This window comes from Nerophis ophidion, linkage group LG04 (genome assembly GCF_033978795.1).
Source record: "Nerophis ophidion isolate RoL-2023_Sa linkage group LG04, RoL_Noph_v1.0, whole genome shotgun sequence".
Classification (NCBI taxonomy): Eukaryota; Metazoa; Chordata; class Actinopteri; order Syngnathiformes; family Syngnathidae; genus Nerophis; species Nerophis ophidion.
This window is the reverse complement of record NC_084614.1, coordinates 36,767,003-36,790,742: the sequence shown is the minus strand read 5'-3', so window position 1 is coordinate 36,790,742 and position 23,740 is coordinate 36,767,003. Positions and strand designations below refer to the sequence as shown.

Sequence of the window (23,740 nt, the reverse complement as noted above, 5' to 3'; positions counted from 1 at the left end):
CTTATTTGCACAAAAGTGTTAAGATTGTATTTCCATGTTAACTAGTTCCACAGCCATTTCTATCCTGTTCTTACCTTATCTCATTGATCTTCTCTCATACTGTGTGTGTTGATGTGTGCGTACACATGAAAAACATAACAAATACACGAACATAACGATGAATAGAGTTGTACTTTTTAGATGTCAGGGCCCTATGCAATATGTATACGTATTCTTAATATAGTATACACTTTAACTGACCTTTATTTGACTATGTTTGTCTCTTTATAGGTGGCTAAAATATGCGGTGCTGCTGACCGCCGTCTAACGTTACATTACTGTGTGTAAAAATTAACTAACGTATTATGTGTAGGTACCTCATGAAACCCTGCTTAAAAAAAATCACTTGACAAAAAGTATGAATAAGGTAGCAAACTGCAGTGGACGCAACAGATTGCCGTGTTTGCAATGACGTTCTAACAACAGACATCTGTTAAATAAACGCAGCATTTGCTGCTGTGACGCGAGAAATTCGTCCGCCATCTTAAAGTGGTGATGAAGAGCCAGCGGGCAGCTTAAACTGACAGTTGACAGGTAAAAAACCAAGATGGTGTTCAGCGTTTTCCTGCTCAAATGAGTGGACTGTTGAAAATAGGACTCGGGGGATTACTTTACACAAGTAAGATTTAACATTAACGTACTATTGGTTGTATTTTCTGAAAAGAATATGACCACAGAGTTGATAAGGTGCAAAGATCTTCAATAATTGTATGTGAACATCACAATGAAATTTTCAGGTGGAGGATGATGCCCCTACAGGGGTTTGGTTTACAAACTTTCAGCCCCATCTAAAACAAAATTCACCAGCCGCCACTGATTATGATGCATTCTCATTTTTCTCATCCATTGCTTTCGGTCCCCTAGAGGGTGGGGGGGTTTGCCCACATCTGAGGTCCTCTCCAAGGTTTCTCATAGTCAGCATTGTCACTGGCATCCCACTGGATGTGAATTCTCCCTGCCCACTGGGTGTGAGTTTTCCTTGCCCTTTTGTGGGTTCTTCCGAGGATGTTGTAGTCGTAGTGATTTGTGCAGTCCTTTGAGACATTTGTGATTTGGGGCTATATAAATAAACATTGCTTGATTGATTGATTGATTGATTTTAGGAAAAGTATAAGACAATACTTTCTTAACAGTATAACTGTAATCAGGAATAAGTCTTCTAGTAACAATATTCAAATACTAACGTTGTTGGGTAAGACAGAATTTGGTTTTATTCAGTATTCAGTGAAACAGATTTGTGGTTTTAGCTGATATAAAGACTTTCAGGACTTTATATATGTTTATGTTTAAGTATTTGGCAGACACTTTTATCCAAAGCGACATACATAAAAAATACATTTAAAACAATCACTGTAAACATGATCATTTAAGGGAAAAATGTAATACAAAATATCAATACAAAGTGTCAAGACAGAATAAACTCCCAGTATGCATGTAAATATAACCTTATGTTGTTTCTTGAACATAAAAATAGCTGACCGTTTTTTTCCCCTCCTTTGGGATTATGTTCCCAATTTTAATCTCGGACGTCTGGTCACTTATAGCATATAAGAATATTCTATTACTGTCAAGCAAACTATGAATAATAAAATACGCCAAAACTTGTGTCCTTTATTATAGCTACACGAATGACAAAAAAGCGCGTGAAAATCAGTGGTATTCAGTGAGGTAAGGTTAATTAAATGCGCTGACAGGTCATTGCTCCTGTCAAATGAATTGCACTGAGTGGAGCGGATCACCACTCCAAGATGGCGGCCTGAATAACTTTTTAATCTTTGGGTTTTGGGGAAAGTAGCAAGTGGTGTCAAGTCAAAAGGTTCAAGTCCAAGTGAAGTCACAAGTCATTGATGTTAAAGTCTAAGTCAAGTTGCAAGTCTCTTTACATTTTGTCAAGTGGAGTCTAAAGTCATCAAATTCATGACTCGAGTGTGACTCACATCCAAGTCACGTGACTCGAGTCCACACCTCTGATATATACAAACTATGCAAATATAAAAAAAAGCTTGTTGTGAAAAATGACTTGGAATTTCACAAGAAAAATATTACAATTTCACAAGAAAAACTTGGGCAGTGTTATAAAAAAAGTTATAATTTTACTCAACCCAAGTCAACATTTTACAAGAAAAACGGAACATTTGTGCATTATTATGATAAAAGTTGGAATTTTCCTCAGTAACAGTCACAATTTTTCAAGAAAAGCTTAAAATTTTGCCAATTTATGAAAAGTCGTAATTTTACTTGACAAAAATCACAATTTTACAAGAAAACTTTAAAATGTTGGCAATATTATAATAATAATAATCGGAATTTTACTCGTCATAGTTTTGACAAAAATTATGACAAATTATGACAAAGTTATAATTTTACTCAGAAAATGTCACTATTTTACAAGAACAACAAAAACATTGGTAATATTGTGATAAAAGTCAGACTTTTATGACAAATGTCACCATTTTGCATTAACACGTAACAATTTTACATGAGAAAGTAATAATTTTACGAGAAAATATTGCAATATTACAGAAACAGAATATGAGAAATTGTTCCCACTTTTATAATAAAAAAGTTGACCTATTGTGAGAAAAAGACTGCTTTTAGTTATTTTTTTAATTTTATATATTTATTTTTGTTTGTAATGGTTTTTTTATTCTTCATTAGTTACTTATGTCTCCATATACATTTTTATTTTATCTATTTAATCAATTTTGGCCAAAGGGGGCGCATTTTAATTTCTTACACACACTTCCTATTACAAATTTTGACCAGAGGGGGAGCACTTCACATTTTTACACACACTTGTTATTTCATATGTTGACCATGTAGGGAGCACTTTTAAAAGCGACACACCGTCATTTTGAAAAATATCTTCTTGTTGGGACCACCCTAATTTTGATAGATTTACCCCAAATGAAATCTCTATTTTTTGTTTTTCGTAATGTGCTTAAGGCCGATGACAAAGGAGTCAGGGACCAGAGATGGCCCTTGTGCCGCACTTTGGACAACCCAGCTGTAGAAGCTAACTGTTAATGGCCACTATTAGTGGAGGCCCTTAGGGAGATTTTAGGGTGTGTTCGTTCACTTTTGTCTTAAAGCGCCAAATTTGGCACAGGTGTAGCTCAGGGCATACTTAAATGATCTGGCGAGGGCGCCCGCTCCGATGACCTTTGGGGTCGCCACAGCGGCTGATCCCAAATTGCCACCACCTGAACGCGCTTTTGCCTGTACATTGGAACCAGATGAGGTACCAATCCAAACCTGGTGTCTATTTCATTTTTTTGGACAATTAGAAATATGATGGAAAAATCACCTTTATGATTGTATTTTTATTTTTTTCTTTGTCATGAAAAAGGGAGGTTTTTGGGTTGGTGCAATAATTGTAAGTGTATCTTGTGTTTTTTATGTTGATTTAATATTAAAAAAAAACAAAAAAAAAAAAAACGTATAAAAAACAAATTCTGTGGCCCGGTGGTTGGGGACCACTGCCGTAGTGTATTTGTTCATCCTATGGTCACATATTAAGTTAAAGTTAAAGTACCAAAGATTATGGGACACGGGTTGCATATGTCAGCACCGGAAGTCGTAAAACCAGCTGTTCACCCGGTGGATTTTTTTCGGGGATGAATAGGGAATTCCTTCTATCGCTGTCATCTTCTTTTATCATATATTGCTGCCTTTGCACCTGTCAATGTTTACTTTTGTATGTACATTAAATCAACAACAAAAATCCTGACTTTGGAGCAATGTTCACGGACTCTATTATTTGGCTCTCTATTAAACGGAATGGTTTTCCCATAAATGCGAGTGTGAATGTTGTCTGTCTATCTGTGTTGGCACTGCAATGAGGTGGCGACTTGTCCAGGGTGTAGCCCGCCTTCCGCCCGATTATAGCTGAGATAGGCGCCAGCGCCCTCCGTGACCCCAAAAGAGAATAAGCGGTAGGAAATGGATGGATGGATTTCAGTCCTAACTTGTTCACCGGCCCTCATAGGGATGGTTATTTTCCCTGTCGATGTCTCAAAAGGGTAGAAATACAAGAACACACACACACACACACACACACACACACACACACACACACACACACACACACACACACACACACACGCATGCTGGGAGCCACTGAAGAAAAAAGGGGGGGCCCCTCAGTGAAGATACATCCTTTATTAAGGGGGAGGGGCCTATCTCTTTCTTTCCTGATGGATATAAGTACAAGAAGACCCCCTGTAAGAATGTGACCATATTGGGGGAAAAAATAGAAGCCTCCGCCGACATGCAGCATCTTCTCGTGATCGTCCTCTTTGCGTCCTGCTGGACCTTCTGCACAGGAGCCGGAGGTGAGAGACTTCATCCATCATTCATAAATACCGTGGGTTGTTTGGACAAACACACATCATTATTCACACGTCACACACACACAGCGACAACTTGAACGATTGCAAAAAGAGGGTGTGTGGGGGGGGGCTGTTCATGCTCATGCACCTGCCCCAGCTCCATCACTTTTATCCCGCTGCGTGTTTCTGACACGCAGGTCCGCGGATGGGAGCTGATTATCTGATGGATGATTGAGGAGATTCTTCATTCTCTTTCCTGCCGTACATGCTATGCGCGACATAAGAAGATGAAAGTGTTATTAATGGACAATAATTAGTCTGCGTTACTGCGCGGCACATTTTCATTGACGATTTCACAGCAATAATGACGTGACTTCCACAGGAACATAGACTGTGAAATATCCTGACAGCAATTTGCTGTCATTGCAAAGCGGTTCATTACTATACAATTCTAACCAAAAGACGCAACATTACAATTGTAATGTTACAGTTTATGACTTTAATATGCAAATACCGTCACCTACTGTACAGAGTGTGCAAAGTAGTCTAAAGCTGTGGTTCGCAACCTTTTTTCAGTGATGTACCTCCTGTGAACATTTTTTTTAATTCAAGTACCCCCTAATCAGAGCAAAGCATTTTTGGTTAAAAAAAAGAGATAAAGAAGTAAAATACAGCACTATGTCATCCCTTTATTAAATTGTATAACAGTGCAAAATATTGCTAATTTGTAGTGGTCTTTCTTAAACTATTTGGAAAAAAAGATATACAAATAACTAAAAACTTGTTGAAAAATAAACAAGTGATTCATTTATAAATAAAGATTTCTACACATAGAAGTAATCATCAACTTATAGTTGTAATAGAGATCCATCTGGATTCATGAACTTGATTCTAAACATTTCTTCACAAAAAAAAAAATCTTTAACATCAATATTTAGAATAGAATAAAATAGAATAGAATTTATGGAACATGTCCACAAAAAATCTGGCTGTCAACACTGCATTGTTGCATTTCTTTTCACAGTTTATGAACTTACATTCTTATATTGTTGAAGCATTATTCAATAAATATATTTTTAAAGGATTTTTGAATTGTTGCTATTTTTAGAATATTTTAAAAAAATCTCACGTACCCCTTGGCATACCTTCAAGTACCCCCAGGGGTACGCAAACCCCCATTTGAGAACCACTGGTCTACCGAACCCTTTCAGAGACTAATCGGGGCGGCGTGGCGCAGTGGGGAGAGTGGCCGTGCGCAACCCGAGCGTCCCTGGATCAATTCCCACCTAGTACCAACATCGTCACGTTCGTTGTGTCCTGAGCAAGACACTTCACCCTTGCTCCTGATGGGTGCTGGTTAACGCCTTGCATGGCAGCTCCCTCCATCAGTGTGTGAATGTGTGTGTGAATGGGTAAATGTGGAAGTAGTGTCAAAGCGCTTTGAGTACCTTGAAGGTAGAAAAGCGCTATACAAGTACAACCTATTTATATTATATATAATCAATTTGAATTTCCTGTCACTTATTGTGATATTACAGAGGACTCTGATTACAGTATTTACTGTCAAATAGCAGTTAATTGCTGTGAAATATAAGGATATTTTTATTTTTATTTTTTTTAACTGTTATTTGTTGTAACCCATCCATCTATCCATTTCCTACCGCTTGTTAAAAAGGTTAAAAAGTTAAAGTATCACTGATAGTCACACACACACACACTAGGTGTGGTGAAATTTGTCCTCTGCATTTGACCAAACCCCATGTTCACCCCCTTGGAGGTGAGGGGAGTAGTGAGCAGCAGCAGTGGTCAAGCTCTGGAATCATTTGGTGATTTAAACCCTCAATTCCAACCTTTGATGCTGAGGGCCAAGCAGGTAGGCAATGGGGTTGAACTCACAACCTCCCAGTCTCAGGGAGGACACTCTAACCACAGGGCCACTGAGCTTGTCCCTTTGTTAAGGTAAATGTGGATTTTACTGTGAGAAAATACTGCTCAAGGCTGTGAAATCCTGGTAATCTTTTGCATTATATATGTGGAGAGCTCCATGAGAAAAGTTCCTTATCTTAAAAAGTTCATTTTTAATTTCTTAAATAAAAAATGTATAATTTTCTTTATTTAAATTTTTTGTGAAATTATCTAATTCATACTGTAGTTGTCCTTCGTTTATCGCCGTTAGTTGGTTCCAAATATGGCCGCCATGTAGGAATCATTAATAATAAATTACATTTTCCAATAATTACATTTCAAATGTTTTTACCCTTTTCATATTTTTTTATACTTTTTTAATTCAGTTTGAGTTTAATTTCATGCATGTTTTGCCTTGAAAAACATTCATGAGGGTAATTTCTGTGTGTGTAGTATAACAATTTCAACAACATAAAAATGTCAAAATAAAGACTTTATTAACTTTTTAAATTTGTTCAGTTAAATTGTTTTCTATTGTATTACTGTTATTACCTTTTTTTGTATTAAGACCTTGCTTCCTCACTTCCAACCTGGATTTGAACCCATAACATAAGAGCCCCCTGGATAATTTGGGGAAATGTACTATTATATTGTTATCAGTGACGGAGCAGGAAAGAGCTAGGAATAATTTTTCAATACCATTTCACATGACTCACCCATGTGCTTCTTGACAGCAGCGCATAATCAGGGTGGGGCAGCACTGGGTCCAAACATATTAAATTCATTTAGCTTTGTGTTCTATGGTCCACAAAGCCAGTTGCTTGTTCTGATGTCAGGCCATGTTTAATTTTGTCTTTGACAAAAGGGGCCAATAAATAAATAGTTGTGGGCCACAAATGGCCCCTGAGCTGAACTTTGGATATAGTGTAATTTTTTTAATATTCTGATGTCCTCCACTTTAGTTGCCGAAAAAGATGTAAGATGTTCAATGTCCGTGTCGAGGGACGTAGCACCAAGTTCTGGGCACCCATACACGAGACTCCTAAAGGGCCTCCCATCCTACCCTAAACCCAATGTTGCCCCCCCCCCCTCCCCTCCCCTCCCGCATACACACACTTAGTATGTTTTCATGTATTGAAAAAAAAACTATATCATTGATTACATAGATGTTGCCTAATTCTCCTCTCATTAAAATTAGTAACAGCTCTGTCTCTCTTTGAACGCACCATAGTTATAAATTTAGAGCATTTTTACTTTTACTCTTCATCCATCCATCCTTTTTTCTACCGCTTATTCCATTTGGGGTTGCGGGGGCGCTGGTGCCTATCTCAGCTACAATCGGGCGGAAGGCGGCCTACCCCCTGGACAAGTCGCTATCTCATCGCAGGGCCCATACATATTTACTCGTATCACCTCAAATTTGTTCCAAAATGTTAATGCTATGTGTGAATGCTAGAAAAATCTAAGCTTTGTTGCCATTTTGACGGTTTTGAGTTAAGTACTAGGTTTGCTTATAAATTAAAGTTAAAGTACCAATGAATGTCACACACACGCACTAAGTGTGGCGAAATTATCCTCTGCATTTGACCCATCACCCTTGATCCCCCCCTGGCAGGTGAGGGGAGCAGCGGGCAGCAGTGGTAGCCACGCCCGGGAATCATTTTTGTTAATTTAACCCTCAATTCCAACCCTTGATGTGTGGAGTGTCAAGCAGGGAGGTAATGGGTCCCATTTTTATATTCTTTGGTATGACTCGCCCGGGGTTTGAACTCACAACCTAGCGATCTCAGGGCGGACACTCTAACCATTATCCAGATAGAACAAACCATTTGGTAGTTTTGACAGGAGGTGTAGGGTCTCAGACATTCTTCATTTGACTCAATCAATTTTATTATTGAACCCCATGTTTGTATAGATATATATATCTATAGATAGATAGATAGATAGATAGATAGATAGATAGATAGATAGATAGATAGATGGATAGATATTACTTTATTGATTCCTTCAGTATTTGCTATATATTAACATTTATGAGGTCTTTTTTAATAACTGATATATTTGAATGGCGGAAAAAACAACATCCCTAAAATAGAAAAGGTACATTTACACCTACTGTAACCAATGATGGTGATGACCTCAAAAACGAGACCGGCTTTTAAACACAGCTGGTTGCTCTGTACTTCACAGACCCAACGTAGACGTTTCATTCGGGACGATTCGTAAGAGCCAAAGATTTGTGGAATGCACTGCACTTCGCCGCCCCTGGCCTTGACTGTCAAATCATTAGAGCAACGTTTTACTTACATAAGGGGGAACTGCACTTTTTTTTTATTTGCCTATCACAATAATTATGAGAGACAAGACGACAATGTATTCCTTTAACGCATTCTAACTCATAAATAAAGGTAAATAAAAGTTCGCTAACAATGGAGTCGATGGGAAGTCCTCTATTCCGCCCATAAAACCCAGTAAACCCATTTACATTTCGGGACTTGAATATCAACCAAGTATTAGTGATATTGTTATTATAAGTGCTAACGCAGACACACTATTTTTAGTGGCGCTGTGGTCAGAGGGAGCTGACAGCTTGTGCTGGCTGTATTCAATCAATCAATCAATCAATTAATCAATCAAACAATCAATAAATCAATCAATCAATCAATGTTTACTTATATAGCCCTAAATCACGAGTGTCTCAAAGGGCTGCACAAGCCACAACAACATCAGTGGCTGCGGTGAGCTGTTTCCACGCCTCGGAGCTCATGAAAGTTAATTCTAGATCATAACTAATGCCTCTCAGAATGACAGTAGAAGCATGAGGACATAATCCAGCAAGTTGGTCCAATTTGGCCTCTAATTTAGACCCGGGTCCTATCAGTCGGTATCCAGGTAAGAGCAGACATTGTACAGTAAGTGATTGTTTATTTTTGTTGGCTCTCATGATGTCTGCAGTGAGTAATAAACAGTGATGTTGTTGAACGAAAGAGTAAACACTGTGATTTGTTTTGAAAGTAATGAGTTGCTGTATGCTTAAAATGGGCAAACTATGTACATAGTGCTGTCAGGGTCAAGGTGTGCTGTCAGGGCCAGCAAAGCCTTCTCTGCTGGCCTAACATAACAAGAAATCATGATCATAATTAAAGATACAATCCTTTTTTTTATTTATTTACTTTCTCTAAATATCTAAAATGTTTCATATTCTCTTCATGTCATATTATGCTCGTTCCAGTGCTGTTGTTTTTAGTTTTAGTTTGTATCCAATCAGAATTCAGTTAGCTTATGTTGCCATGCTGCACCAAATCTGCCCGGGGCCTTCACAATCAACAATGCGGTTCTTGAACGGCAACACACAGTGAGAGACAGTTGCGATAGCAAATCAGATCCCGAGTTGTTGTCAATAGCCTATCTAAGTAGCCTGATGTTAACGAGACTGTGATTGGATACTCACTTGTCATTCCAAAGTGAGTATTCATTCACAAGTTTCAATAAAGCAGGAAACGGGAAATTTTTGCGCTGTAGCCAGAGAAGGAGAAAAAAACGCTGATTAGGTGACATCTATATATTTGCAAGGCCATTTTCAAGAAGGATATTTAAAGACAAACTACATTTTGTGAGACGATGTCGGCCAACCCCGGAAGCTAGCTCAGCTGTTCTGGCGATGAAATGCTCGCCATTTCCACTCGAATAAGTCGACAAAGAGGGGTACCACTGGCTTATACGGGGTCGAATAGGCCCTACAAGTTGTGAGTTCAAATGTTTTATTTCTTCACTTTTAAGATTTAAAATTTTTATTTTTATTTTGACAGCACCACAAAAGATATGTTTTAATTGCTGATGCGTTTTAATTGATTTTTAAATGCGCCAGAAAATAACCTGTTTTTGTATACTGTTGATGTGATTCAACATTCAGTAAGGTGTAAATGTGTTCCTGTATAATATTTGTCCAGCAATGATCATGTGGTGACATCAATTATGGTATTTTGAGAGGTAATCATTGAAGTCAGACATCACTGACGGCGTAGGTGGGAACGCATATATATTACATGTTATTATAAATGTGCCCATTAGTAAATTACATATATACTTACATCATCTATTCAAAACCTTAACGGAAGTGCTTTATAGGTGGAACAGTGCGACTTCCATGGGATGCATTGTAAGCAGACTTTTGATCGCATGTATTTAGGAGTTAGAATAAATTAAAAGAGAAAAAAAAAATTGTTCTTCTCTCACATAAGCATTGTGAATAACAAACAAAATTCCCCAAAAAGTGCAGTCCGCCTTTAAGAAAAAGTTGTATTAACGATACCACGGTGTGGCGCAGTGGAAGAGTGGCCGTGCGCAACCGGAGGGTTCCTGGTTCAATCCCCACCTAGTACCAACCTCATCACGTCCGTTGTGTCCTGAGCAAGACACTTCAACCTTGCCCCTGATGGGTCCTGGTTAGCGCCTTGCATGGCAGCTCCCTCCATCAGTGTGTGAATGTGTGTGTGAATGGGTGAATGTGGAAGTACTGTCAAAGCGCTTTGAGTAGCTTGATGGTAGAAAAGTGCTATACAAGTACAACCCAATTTATCCTTTATCACGTAACCAGCTCAATATCATGACTTGTGTTTGACGTGGGGTACAGCGGACGTGCCATTTTGCCTCAATTCGTTCCCATCAGTCTTTGCGTGGGAAAAAAATGAATTCATAAGCTACAGTAGGTGGAAACTCTCCGTGTCTGAAGGCTGTCTGCCTGGTGTGCATACGTGTACATATACGTGTACACCGGAAGTGCCCTTTATTATTCTGTTCTCCGCCTGCCCCAACCACACCGAGTGTGTTTGTTTTCCTTTCGTTTGACTTTTTTTTTTTTTTTTTCTTACAGTTTCCTCACACACTGTTAGCTTTTGGAGTTGCTCTTCTCCATGATGAACAATCTCTGATTGGACTTGGCAAACAGTGATTTAATTGGCTAAAATCTAGGACATGTTTTATTTTTTAAAACATTAATATTTAGTTTTAAATGAACATTTACTTTATGATTATGGTAGTTTCTCAGTGGTGCACTGTGAATCAAATCAAATCATAAAAATGCTTAAAATGTGTGTATTTGTATTTTTTTTGTAAAACTATACATATACTGTATATATAATATATGAAGCTTGTTTCACACTGAAATTATGTCACAACATTTTTGCGTTTGAATTTTGGGACCTTTTTTTTTTTTACATCAAACTATCCTAACCATTTCATGAAATACATATGTGTGAGCAAAATATGTGTTAAAAACAGTTTATTAAATACATCCATCCATTAATTTTCTACCGCTTATTCCCTTTTGGGGTGGCGGGGGGCGCTGGCGCCTATCTCAGCTACAATCCGGCAGAAGGCCTGGACAAGTCGCTACCTCATCACAGGGCCAACACAGATAGACAGACAACATTCACACTCACATTCACACACTAGGGCCAATTTTTAGTGTTGCCAATCAACCTATCCCCAGGTGCATGTCTTTGGAAGTGGGAGGAAGCCGGAGTACCCGGAGGGAACCCACGCATTCACGGGGAGGATATGCAAATTCCACACAGAAAGATCCCGAGCCTGGATTTGAACCCAGGACTGCAGTAACTTCTTATTGTGAGGCAGACGCACTAACCCCTCTGCCACCGTGAAGCACTTTATTAAATACAATGTTTTAAAATTATACATGTACAAATTCAGTATATAAAGATTATTGTACAATGAATTATATTACAGTGAATTTTTGCACACTGAATTTTAAAGCACCCTTTTTAAATTGTCAGCATAATTTGTTGTAAAAAAGGTAGTTCACAAAAATAAAAAAAAATTCATAGTAAATACAAATTAACCACCATATTTTGATACAGCGCTTGCATTGGATCTAATTATATGCTGCAAAAGGAAATAACAAAATACATTTTTTTAGGGAAAAAATACAAAACAATTATGAAATTATCTGTCCATGCAGCTGGTTAATTTTACTTGACAAGACATCCTCAATTAAAAATTGTACATCTAGTAATTAGCAGGACTTTTAAGATAGAAATAACATTTTTATTCTCAAAACGAGCATTGTCAACTTGCAATTCTTATGGGTAGGTCGTGAGTCCAAAAAAATGGGACCATGACCTCCCTGCTTGGCACTCAGCATCAAGGGTTGGAATTGGGGGTTGAATCACCAAAAATGATTCCCATGCGCGGCCACCGTTGTTGCTCGGTGCTCCCCTCACCTCCCAGGGGGTGGAACAAGGGGATGGGTCAAATGCAGAGGGTAATTTCACCACACCTCGTGTGTGTGCGACTATCAGTGGTACTTTAAATTGAACCTAACTTTAAATTTAGCATCCTCGGGATGTCGCAGAATCTTTAAAGAAGATTTACAATGTACTGTATCTTATTCGAATAGCTGTTATGTCAATTATTCATCCTAAAATTAAGATTATTATGTAAAGTCAATGACTAAAAATAAGTAAAAAGCTTTTAAAACAAATGTTTAGAAATATAATTTTTAATCTTGGCAAATCATTTGCAGTGTGATGAGCATGTCGTGTACAGAGCCTGCAATAAAATCACTTGTCAAGTCATCACTTTGTTAGTTGAATAAATAAACAGCAGTCATTGAGTGAGGAAAAGATCACAGCAGACGCAGATATGAATCACAATGCTACAACAGGAGCGGTTCCCCATCAATGGCAGTTTATTTTCAGCAGCCATTATTGTGCATGAACAGGAGGAAAAGGTTGACATGGCAAAGACTTCCTTCCCAAAGGCTGGCTGGGAGAAGCCTTCATACAATTCCAATAACAGAGCTGCTGTTTCTTTTCAATGGCACCGAGTGTTTTTCATAAATATTTGACCCGTGAGATATAGCAGCAGGTATTTGCCTCAGAGTACCGAGTCGCATTGTGCGCTCCGATTGTGAAATATTAATAAACTTCACCGTCAGTTTCTCAAGAATGGGCTTGTAAAATGTTGTTTACTCTGATAGAAAGGAAATATATTTGTGACAATGATAACATATCCTGTGTGTTTAATATGTGGCAATAATAGCCGAGTTAAATAAATAACAGAACAATTGGCTATTTTGTCACAGATAAGACGAAATCCGCTCTTAAACTCGTGATGCCACCAATCCAATGAAAAATTATAGTTTTAACGATTTCATGAATCTCTTCCAGACTGGTGTTATCAGTCCCAGTTCACCTGCGAGCATCAGTGCAACAGTAAGTTGAATCAAAGACATGTCCTCACGGCGCCACACTAAAAGTATTGGTGTAATGTTTTAGCTCCAGACAAGTGGAACCATGCAAATGGCGCCTGTGCTGGAAAACAACAATCACCCATCAACATTGTCACCAGGAAGACTTTGAAAGACGAGCGTTTGACTCCTCTTCAGTTCACCAACTACCAGCAGATGTTCAGAGGCACCATCAAGAATAACGGCCACTCGGGTGAGCATATAATGTCGAGTCTGCTCAAAATAGGCGGTAACTTTGGGGGTAATTCTTTGTACTCGTCCTCTCCAGTTCAGGTTGGAGTTCCTCACCTGAGCACCATCTCAGGTGGAGGTCTGACGACCACCTACAAGGCGGTCCAGTTCCACCTGCACTGGGGAAACAATGGAGAGGCGGGCTCCGAACACACCATTGATGGCGAGCAGTATCCCATGGAGGTACTTTCACACCTGATCAATTTGCTTTGCATCCTGCAGTAATTACAAACCTCGTTTTCATATGAGTTGGGAAATGTGTTAGATGTAAATATAAACGGAATACAATGATTTGCAAATCATTTTCAACCCGCATTCAGTTGAATATGCTACAAAGACAACATACTTGATGTTCAAAGTGATAAACATTTTTTTTTTGCAAATAATCATTAACTTTAGAATTTAAAACCAGCAACGCGTGACAAAGAAGTTGGGAAAGGTGGCAATAAATACTGAGAAAGTTGAGGAATGGTCATCAACCACTTATTTGGAACATCCCACAGGTGTGCAGGCTAATTGGGAACAGGTAGGTGCCATGATTGGGTATAACAACAGCTTCCCAAAAAATGCTCAGTCTTTCACAAGAAAGGATGGGGCGAGGTACACCCCTTTGTCCACAACTGCGTGAGCAAATAGTCAAACAGTTTAAGAACAACATTTCTCAAAGTGCAATTGAAAGAAATTTAGGGGTTTCAACATCTACGCTCCATAATATCATCAAAATGTTCGGAGAATCTGTAGAAATCACTCCACGTAAGCGGCATGGCCAGAAACCAACATTGAATGACCGTGACCTTCGATCCCTTAGACGGCACTGTATCAAAAACCGACATCAATCTCTAAAGGCTATCACCACATGGGCTCAGGAACACTTCAGAAAACCACTGTCCCTAAATACAGTTTGTCGCTACATCTGTAAGTGCAAGTTAAAGCTCTACTATGCAAAGTGCATTAGTTTCCTCAGTTCCCAAACGTTTATTGAGTGTTGTTAAAAGAAAAGGTGATGTAACACAGTGGTGAACATACCCTTTCCCAACTACTTTGGCACGTGTTACAGCCATGAAATTCTAAGTTAATTATTATTTGCCCAAAAAAAAGTAAGTTTATTAATTTGAACATCAAATATCTTGTCTTTGTAGTGTGTTCAATTGAATATGGGTTGAAAAGTATTTGCAAATCTTTGTATTCCGTTTATAATTACATCTAACACAATTTCCCAACTCATATGGAAATGGGGTTTGTATGTCATGTAAAACACAAAAAATACCATTTTCAAAATGACCCCTACTTTGAAATTATTATTTTTTTCCTAGTCCCAACATTCACATAACGTAATGTGAGTTTGTTTCACTTGCATCTCGGTGTGAGGAACTTCTGACATTGAGGGAAAAGTTCAATCTTAATTGAGTGTAAAAAGAAGGATGCAGAGCAAGGAAGGCACAGGTAGTGCCAAACACATCTAGTGCAGCATGGAAGTGCACAGGAGACAAACACTTGTCAAGGTACATAGCACAATGATCCAGCACTGGCAAGGAGCAACAGGTGAAACTAAACAGGCTACATTAACTCATGGAAAATGTTTACAGGAAACAGAGCAGCAAGTGAAGGTGCAGCAGGACAAGGAATTCAAAAATAATAAGAGAACCAGGACAGGAAATCATACAAACACAGAAAAAGATGTGGAGATGGTCAAAACGGTCATGTGGCATCATGACACGTTTAATGTAAGATAGTAATGTTGTCTGAGGCTCAGCCAATCAGTGGCCACAATACTGAACAGCACGCTCTGATTGGTTTGGTCTCATTTAACGTGGTATTGTTATTTTTTGGTCATTTAACCATTTTTATGATTGAAAATGCTTAAGTTAGCTTACACACATACTTAAAATAAATTAATTTGTTTAAAAAAGATCTGCAATATACTGTAGCCGCAAACTTAAAAGTACGATGTGGCGAAGAATGACTGTAGAATTATTTCGTATTGTTACGTAAACCGGCATTTCCCAACATTTTATTTAGAAAAATCTAGCAGCACATTTATGAGCAGAAATGTCACCAAAAATCATATAGAACAAAATAATGATTAGGTTGAATTAGGGCTGGGCGATATGGCCTTTTTTTAATATCTCAATATTTTTAGGCCATGTCACAATACACGATGTATATCTCGATATTTTGCCTTAGCCTTGAATGAACACTTGATGCATATAACAGAGGTGGGACCAAGTCATTGTTTTGCAAGTCACAAGTAAGTCTCAAGTCTTTGCCCTCAAGTCCGAGTCAAGTCTCGAGTCAAGACAGGCAAGTCTCGAGTCAATTCCAAGTCAAAACTGAAAAGTCTCAAGTCAAGTCCCAAGTCCTGCATTTTGAGTTTCGAGTCATTTCAAGTCCTTTTAACCACAGACTAATATATTTACACAGATTGTGTATGCTTTTAAAACGATGTATGTATTTATTATAAAAGAAAATAGTGCTGACATTGCACTTCATAATAGCACTATTAACCCGTTATTTTAAACATGTAACTCATTCCTTTACAGAATAAACACATTTGAAAAAACAAGTGCAACTGTAATTATTTGCACAAAAGTGATATCATTGTATTTCCATGGCATATTGCATTGGAACTAGTTCCACAGCAGTTTCCATCCTGTTTTTACCTTATCTCATTGATCTCATCTCAAACTGTATGTGTTTTAAAGTGTGCGTACACATGAAAACCATAAATACATGAACATAACAATGAACAGAGTTGTTCTTTTTAGATGTCAGGGCCCTATTGAATTTGTACACATATTCTTAATATAGTATACATTTTAACTGACCTTTATTTGACTATTTTTGTCTTTTTGTAGGTGGCTAATATACGTGGTGCTCCTGACCGCCGTCTAACGTTACGTTACTGTGTGTGATACATTGACTAACGTAACATTATGTGTAGGTACCTCATGCAGCTCTGCTTAAAAAAAAATCACTTGACAAAAAGTATGAATAAGGTAGCAAACTGCAGTGGACGCAACACATTGTCGTGTTTGCAATGACGTTATAACCATAGACATATTATACTGTAAGTAAACCCAGCATTGGCTGCTGTGATGCGAGCAATTTGGCCACCATCTTGAAGTGGTAATGAGGAGCTGGAGAGCAGCCTAAACTGACAGTTGAGAGGTAGAAAACAAAGACGCCGGGCTGGTGTTCAGCATTTTCCTGCTTAAATGAGTGGACTGTTGAAAATAGGAACCGGGGTATTACTTTTCACGAGTAAGATTTAACATTAACATAATATTGGTAGTATTTTGTGAAAAGAATATTATCACAGAGTTGTGAAGGAGCAAAGATCTTCAATATTTGTATATGAAAATCACAAAGAAATCTTCTGGAGGAGGATGACCCCCATACTGGTATCTGGTTTACAATCTTTCAGCCCCACCTAAAACAAAATTCACAAGCCACCACTGATTATGATGCATTCATCATTTTAGGCAAAACACAAGACAATACTTTCTTAACAGTATAACTGTAACCAGGAATAAGTCTTCAAGTAACAATATTCAAATACTAACTTTGTTGGGTAAGACAGAATTTGGTTTTATTCTGAATCCAGTGAAACAGATTGATGGCTTTAGCTGATAAAATGACTTTCAAGTGTTTATACTGTATATGTTTAAGTATTTGGCAGACACTTTAATCCAAAGCAACATACATTAAAAATACATATAAAACAATCACTGTAAACATGATCGTTTACGGGAAGAATGTAATAGAAAATATCAATACAAAGTGTCAAGACAAAAAAAACTCTCTGCTGTTGCAGCAACAGAGATAAAGTATATAGGTCCGTAAGATATATAGATATCTACTCTATTCATACATTGTTAATGTAGGATATACACATGTATATATAACCTAATCATATTGTTTCTTCAATTTTAAAAATAGCTGACCGTTTTTTCCCCTTCTCTGGGATTATTATTCCCAGTTTTGATCTTGGACGTCTGGTCACTTATAGCATATAAGAATATTCTATTATTGTTAAGCAAACTATGAACACGCCAAACATGTGTCCTTTATCATAGTTACACGTATGACAAAAAAGTGTGTGAAAATCAGTGGTATTCAGTGAGATAAAATGCGCTGACAGTTCATTGCTCCTCCCAAAAGAATTGCAGAGTGGAGTGGATCACCACTCCAAGATGGCGACCCCGCGTCTCGTCTCGTCAGCGCCAGTAGTGGTCGATGCTGCGTCTACTTATAAGATGTCTATGGTTCTAACGTTAGCAGTGAGTTTACAGCCTCACTGATTTAACTACACAGCAAATAAAAGTCACGTTACTCACGTTAGCTTAAATTCAAAACTTACCCGTCTTAATGCATCTTCAAATGTGGAACGAAGTTGGAAGTTGTTGCGTCTCCGTCTGTAATCTTCCAACCGCATGTTTGCATAGGTAATTCGTTATTTGTTGACCAAGTCGTTGTTTTAATACCCGAACAAAACTATTTTTGGCGTAACTTTTCCTCACTGGCGCTTTGTTTAAGAGCTCTTCTGTATTGGTTTTCCTGCAATTTGATTGGATGAATGCTGTGTGACGAAACTAACGTGGATGTAATTTGATTGGCTGTTGGACTGACAGGTAGCGCACACACTGTCATCGCACACATGTTGACAAACACGCGTACACAATGGAAGATACGGAGCGCTCCTGAATAACTTTTTAATTGTTGGGTTTTGGGGAAAGTAGCAAGTCATGTCAAGTCAAAAGGCTCAAGTCCAAGTCAAGTCACAAGTCATTGATGTTAAAGTCTAAGTCGAGTTGCAAGTCTTTTTACATTTTGTCAAGTCGAGTCTAAAGTCATCAAATTCATGACTCGAGTCTGACTCGAGTCCAAGTCATGTGACTCGAGTCCACATCTCTGGCATATAATCACAACAGTATGATGATTCTATGTGTCTACATTACATTCTTGTTCATACTTCATTAACATATGCTTATTTTAAACTTTCATGAAGAGACGGAAACCACAGCTAAGTCAATTGACCAAAACTGTATTTATTAAACAGTTTATTCATGTCATTTCCAAAACAGAAAGTGCAAGATTGTCAGAGACATTTCAAAACAAGCTATGAGTGCACTTTTGTGCATGATGTCACTAAGATGACATACCAAAACAACACTTTTTGTACAGAATGCCACTACAATAGTTTAAAACATATAAAGTGCACTTTTGTGCATGATGTCACACAAGATATTTCAATAACTGTCAAATAAAAATGAGCTGCATAATAGGAAATCCAATAGTGTATGTCCTTCACTATGTGGTAGGTTCCTGCGGACGTTATTGCCTTCTGTTGTTGACTATTTTTTCATACGATGTTGATCTGGAAACGGTTGCTTCGGCATTTTGTTGGTGTGGCACCGGCCGGAGATGTTGACATGCGAAGTTTCATGCACTCTTCATTCTCTAGCGGGAGACTTTTCAAATGATGCTACACATTAGCAGTGCTGGTACTTTTTGTAGGTATGCTTTTGCCGCATACTTTTAAAACATATTCCCGCTTGAAGCCAAACCACCGCCAGACGATGGACTCCCTGCTGTTCTTCTTGGGAATTAATTCTTCCTTCATTTGTTACCACACCGCTAGCATCACAGCTAACTTTACCATGTCGCTACCTGTCTGCTCTGCGAGAGCGTATGTAGTTGCGACAGTATGTGACGTATGTAAGAAGGTGCGCTTGTTTTACGTCTCTGTGAGAAGCAGCTACAAGAAAGAGTGAGAAACGCCTGTAGTGTACTGCCCTTAGCTAAAAGCAACTGCGTGAAAACATATTCTCGAATATCACGATATAGTCATTTTCTATATCGCACAGAGACAAACCCGCGATATATATCAAGTATATTCGATATATCGCCCAGCCCGAGGTTGAATTGACCCAATCTATAGCCTATATACTGTTTATCTATCTTTCTATTTATATATGTTTATACTATTTATTGTATATATATATATATATATATATATATATATATATATATATATATATATATATATATATATATACATACATATTAGGGCTGTGAATCTTTGGGTGTCCCACGATTTGATTCAATATCGATTCTTGGGGTCACGATTCGATAATATATCGATTTTTTTTATTCGATTTGATTCTTGATTCAAAAACGATATTTTTCCGATTCAAAACGATTCTGTATTCATTCAATACATAGGATTTTAGCAGGATCTACCCCAGTCTGCTGACATGCCAGCAGAGTAGTAGATTTAAAAAAAATTTTTTTTTATAATTGTAAAGGACAATGTTTTATCAACTGATTGCAATAATGTAAATTTGTTTTAACTATTAAATGAACCAAAAATATGACTTATTTTATCTTTGTGAAAACATTGGACACAGTGTGTTGTCAAGCTTATGAGATGCGATGCAAGTGTAAGCCACTGTGACACTATTGTTCTTTTTTTTTATTTTTATAAATGTCTAATGATAATGTCAGTGAGGGATTTTTAATCACTGCTATGCTGAAATCATAAATAATATTGATACTATTGTTGATAATATTAATTTTTGTTTCATTACTTTTGGTTTGTTCTGTGTCATGTTTGTGTCTCCTCAATTGCTATGTTTATTGCAGTTCTGAGTGTTGCTGGGTCAGGTTGGGTTTTGGAATTGGATTGCATTGTTATGGTATTGCTGTGTAGTGGTTTGTTGGATTGATAAAAAAAAAAAAAAAAAAAATTAAATAAAAAAATAAAAAAATCGATTTTTAAAAAATAATAATCGATTCTGAATCGCACAACGTAAACGATTCGATTCGTATTCGAATCGATTTTTCCCACACCTCTAATATATATATATATATATATATATATATATATATATATATATATATATATATATATATATATATATATATATATATATATATATATATATATAAAACGAGGTAAGGGGGTTCACATGGCCCATTTTGTCGCGGTTTACCTAACACATGAACCGTGACAAAATTGGGCCGTGCACTATCCCCTTTAACCGCCATATGGCAATATAGTGTTGTCGATTCCAACGTCGACTACAGCGTCAGTGACGCTTTCCGTCTTTTTCTGCAGACTGCATTGCCAAATAGTTAACCCGCCTCTTCCTCTCACGTGACATCCACCCATGAATGGGGTCATATAAATCCCTTCTCTACTGTACGTATATGCTATATGACACTGCTATGGCTGGAATAACAAAGGCACATGCAAACTTCACACAGATGGCAAAAGAGAGAAAACCTTCATCTCCTGACTGTGCGAGTCACCTTATTACGCTAATCCTTTTTAAATTATTGTTGCTTAACCCTCAGAGTATAATCATCCTTTAAGATACATGTTCGCTCTATTTTTGGTCATTGGTTTGGTTGTGAAAGGAATTATTTCTCCTTCTCATGTCTAATTGTAATATATCCATCCATCCATCCATTTATTTTCCTACCGCTTATTCCCTGTAATATATCCATTTGAAATATTTTCATATATCAATGATTCACTTGGGAAAACATTTTGTCAACTAAGTAGCTAAAGGATGAAAATGTCCACAGGAAGTTAATAGCATTTTGGATTCATACTTTTTCTACTTTTTTGCAGAAATGATTTATTAGCTGCAGTCTATAATAAAAACAACAAACATGTCATGTATTTTTTAATTGACCTACTTTTAACATTTTGAATGCACATTTGATCAAATTGTGTCAGGTTTTTTTATTCTGAAAATGTTGCCTCGCATGAATTATCATTAATAGTGAATATTAAAGGGCTGATGGTCTGACGTAAAGATCAGGCCTAAATATAAATATTTTTTCATTGTTACATTTTTTGTATGGTTAGATTCAAAACTTGATATAGGTGTAGTATCAAAAAAACCCATTGACTTAAAATTATAATTCACATTTTTTACTGTGCAGTCTCTGCGATCAGACAGCGACTTGTCCAGGTTGTACGCCGCCTTCCGCCCGAATGCAGCTGAGATAGGCTCCAGCGACACCAAACTGGACAAGCGGTAGAAAAATTGAAAAACTGTGCAGTCTTTGTGGGAGAGAGGTGGTACATAGTGATGTGAGGATAATTCATGGAATTAGAGAAAAATTTAACCAAAATTGTTCTCTTTAATTACAAACAGAAAATATGATCAATTGTACACTTTTTTTTCCAAACTCAAACCCTAAAATTACAAAATTGTGTAATGAATTTTCATTTAAAAATATTAATTACAGTATAGTTTTAGTCAATGAGGACTTTTTTGTCCCCAAGATACTACAATGCTATAAAGTTTGTAATGTGACACAGCAAAAATGAAAACAAGGCATTAACGTAAGTTGTATTACTCATCCTCACCACAATACCCAACCCTTAACATTTACTCTAAGGATGATGACTCATTTCATGCAAGTTTTTCAAAATAAAATAATGCAGCTGAGATTGGCTCCAGCACTCCCCGCGACCTCAAAAGTGACAAGCGTTAGAAAACGGATGGATGGATCAAACTGACATAATTACATCAAATGGACAAAAACAAAACATGAAATGTTTGCTGTTTTTATTTAGGACTGAAGTTAATTGAGATATTTGATCAAAAAACAAGTAGAAAGAAATGTGAATCAAACATGTTTCATGCACTCTTAAAGGCCTACTGAAACCCACTACTACCGACCACGCAGTCTGATAGTTTATATATCAATGATGAAATATTAACATTGCAACACATGCCAATACGGCCTTTTTAGTTCACTAAATTGCAATTTTAAATTTCCTGCGAAGTGTCCTGTTGAAAACGTTGCGGAATGCTGACGTGCTCGCGTGATGTCATAGACTGTTAGGAAATATTAGAGCTGCGCACACACACAGCTAAAAGTCATCTGCTTTAACGGCATAATTACACAGTATTTTGGACATCTGTGTTGCTGAATCTTTTGCAATTTGTTCAATTAATATTGGAGAAGTCAAAGCAGAAAGATGGAGTTGGGAAGCTTTAGCCTTTAGCCACACAGACACACGGTGATTCCCTGTTTAAAATACCCGGAGGTGAAACTTTCCTATGGATCAGAGCGGTCAAGTGAACATGGACCCCGACCACTTGTCAACCAGCAGTTTTTGGTGAAAAAATGGTGGTAAAAAGTCGCCACTTATCGGATATCAGCTGAGCTTGTGCCGTCCATACAGCTGCCGTTGACTTCTATCAGACACTGGCGTCAACACACCCGTGGACACACCTACCCGACTATCAGGTACTATTAAACTCACTAAAACACTAGCAACACAATAGAAAGATAAGGGATTTCCCAGAATTAGCCTAGTAAATGTGTCTAAAAACATCTGAATCTGTTCCAATGCAATCACGTTTTTTTTTTAAATTTGATTATTATTATTTTTTTTTCTAGTCCGTCGCTATCAATATCCTCAAACACAAATCTTTCATCCTCGCTCAAATTAATGGGGAAATTGTCGTTTTCTCCGTCCGAATAGCTCTTTTTGTTGGAGGCTCCCATTAAAAAAAATGTGAGGATGTGAGGAGCCATCAACGGGTGACGTCATCGTCTGCGACTTCCGGTAAAGGCAGGGCTTTTCTGTTAGTGACCAAAAGTTGCGAACTTTATCGTGGATGTTCTCTACTAAATAATTTCAGCAAAAATATGGCAATATCGCGAAATGATCAAGTATGACACATAGAATGGACCTGCTATCCCCGTTTAAATAAGAAAATCTCATTATAGTAGGCCTTTAACTCCCCGAGGACTGCTGTCCTTTTGCTCCTCTATGAAGTCATCCTTGGAGGGTTAAAGTACTTCTTGGAATAACTGAGGCCACATCATAGTTTTAGGTCATGTAGGTTTTTGTGAGCGATTCAAGTTTTTTCACTTCAGCAACATTCCTTAGATTGTCGAAGTGTACCTTTTCCCTCCACCAGTGTTGCAACGC

The 23,740-nt window shown here is 37.6% G+C and overlaps 1 protein-coding gene across 1 annotated transcript in view; it reads left to right on the top strand.

Moving 5' to 3' along the window:
* The first annotated feature begins 4,217 nt into the window (after window positions 1–4,217).
* The window catches only part of ca4a (carbonic anhydrase IV a), a 24,078-nt gene continuing 4,555 nt past the window's right edge, over window positions 4,218–23,740 (top strand). Inside the window, exons 1-4 of the mRNA XM_061898007.1 lie at window positions 4,218–4,373; window positions 13,463–13,507; window positions 13,571–13,735; window positions 13,811–13,956. Coding sequence (XP_061753991.1) covers window positions 4,310–4,373; window positions 13,463–13,507; window positions 13,571–13,735; window positions 13,811–13,956 — 420 coding nt within the window. The 5' untranslated portion in view covers window positions 4,218–4,309. The remainder of the gene's footprint in view (window positions 4,374–13,462; window positions 13,508–13,570; window positions 13,736–13,810; window positions 13,957–23,740) is intronic.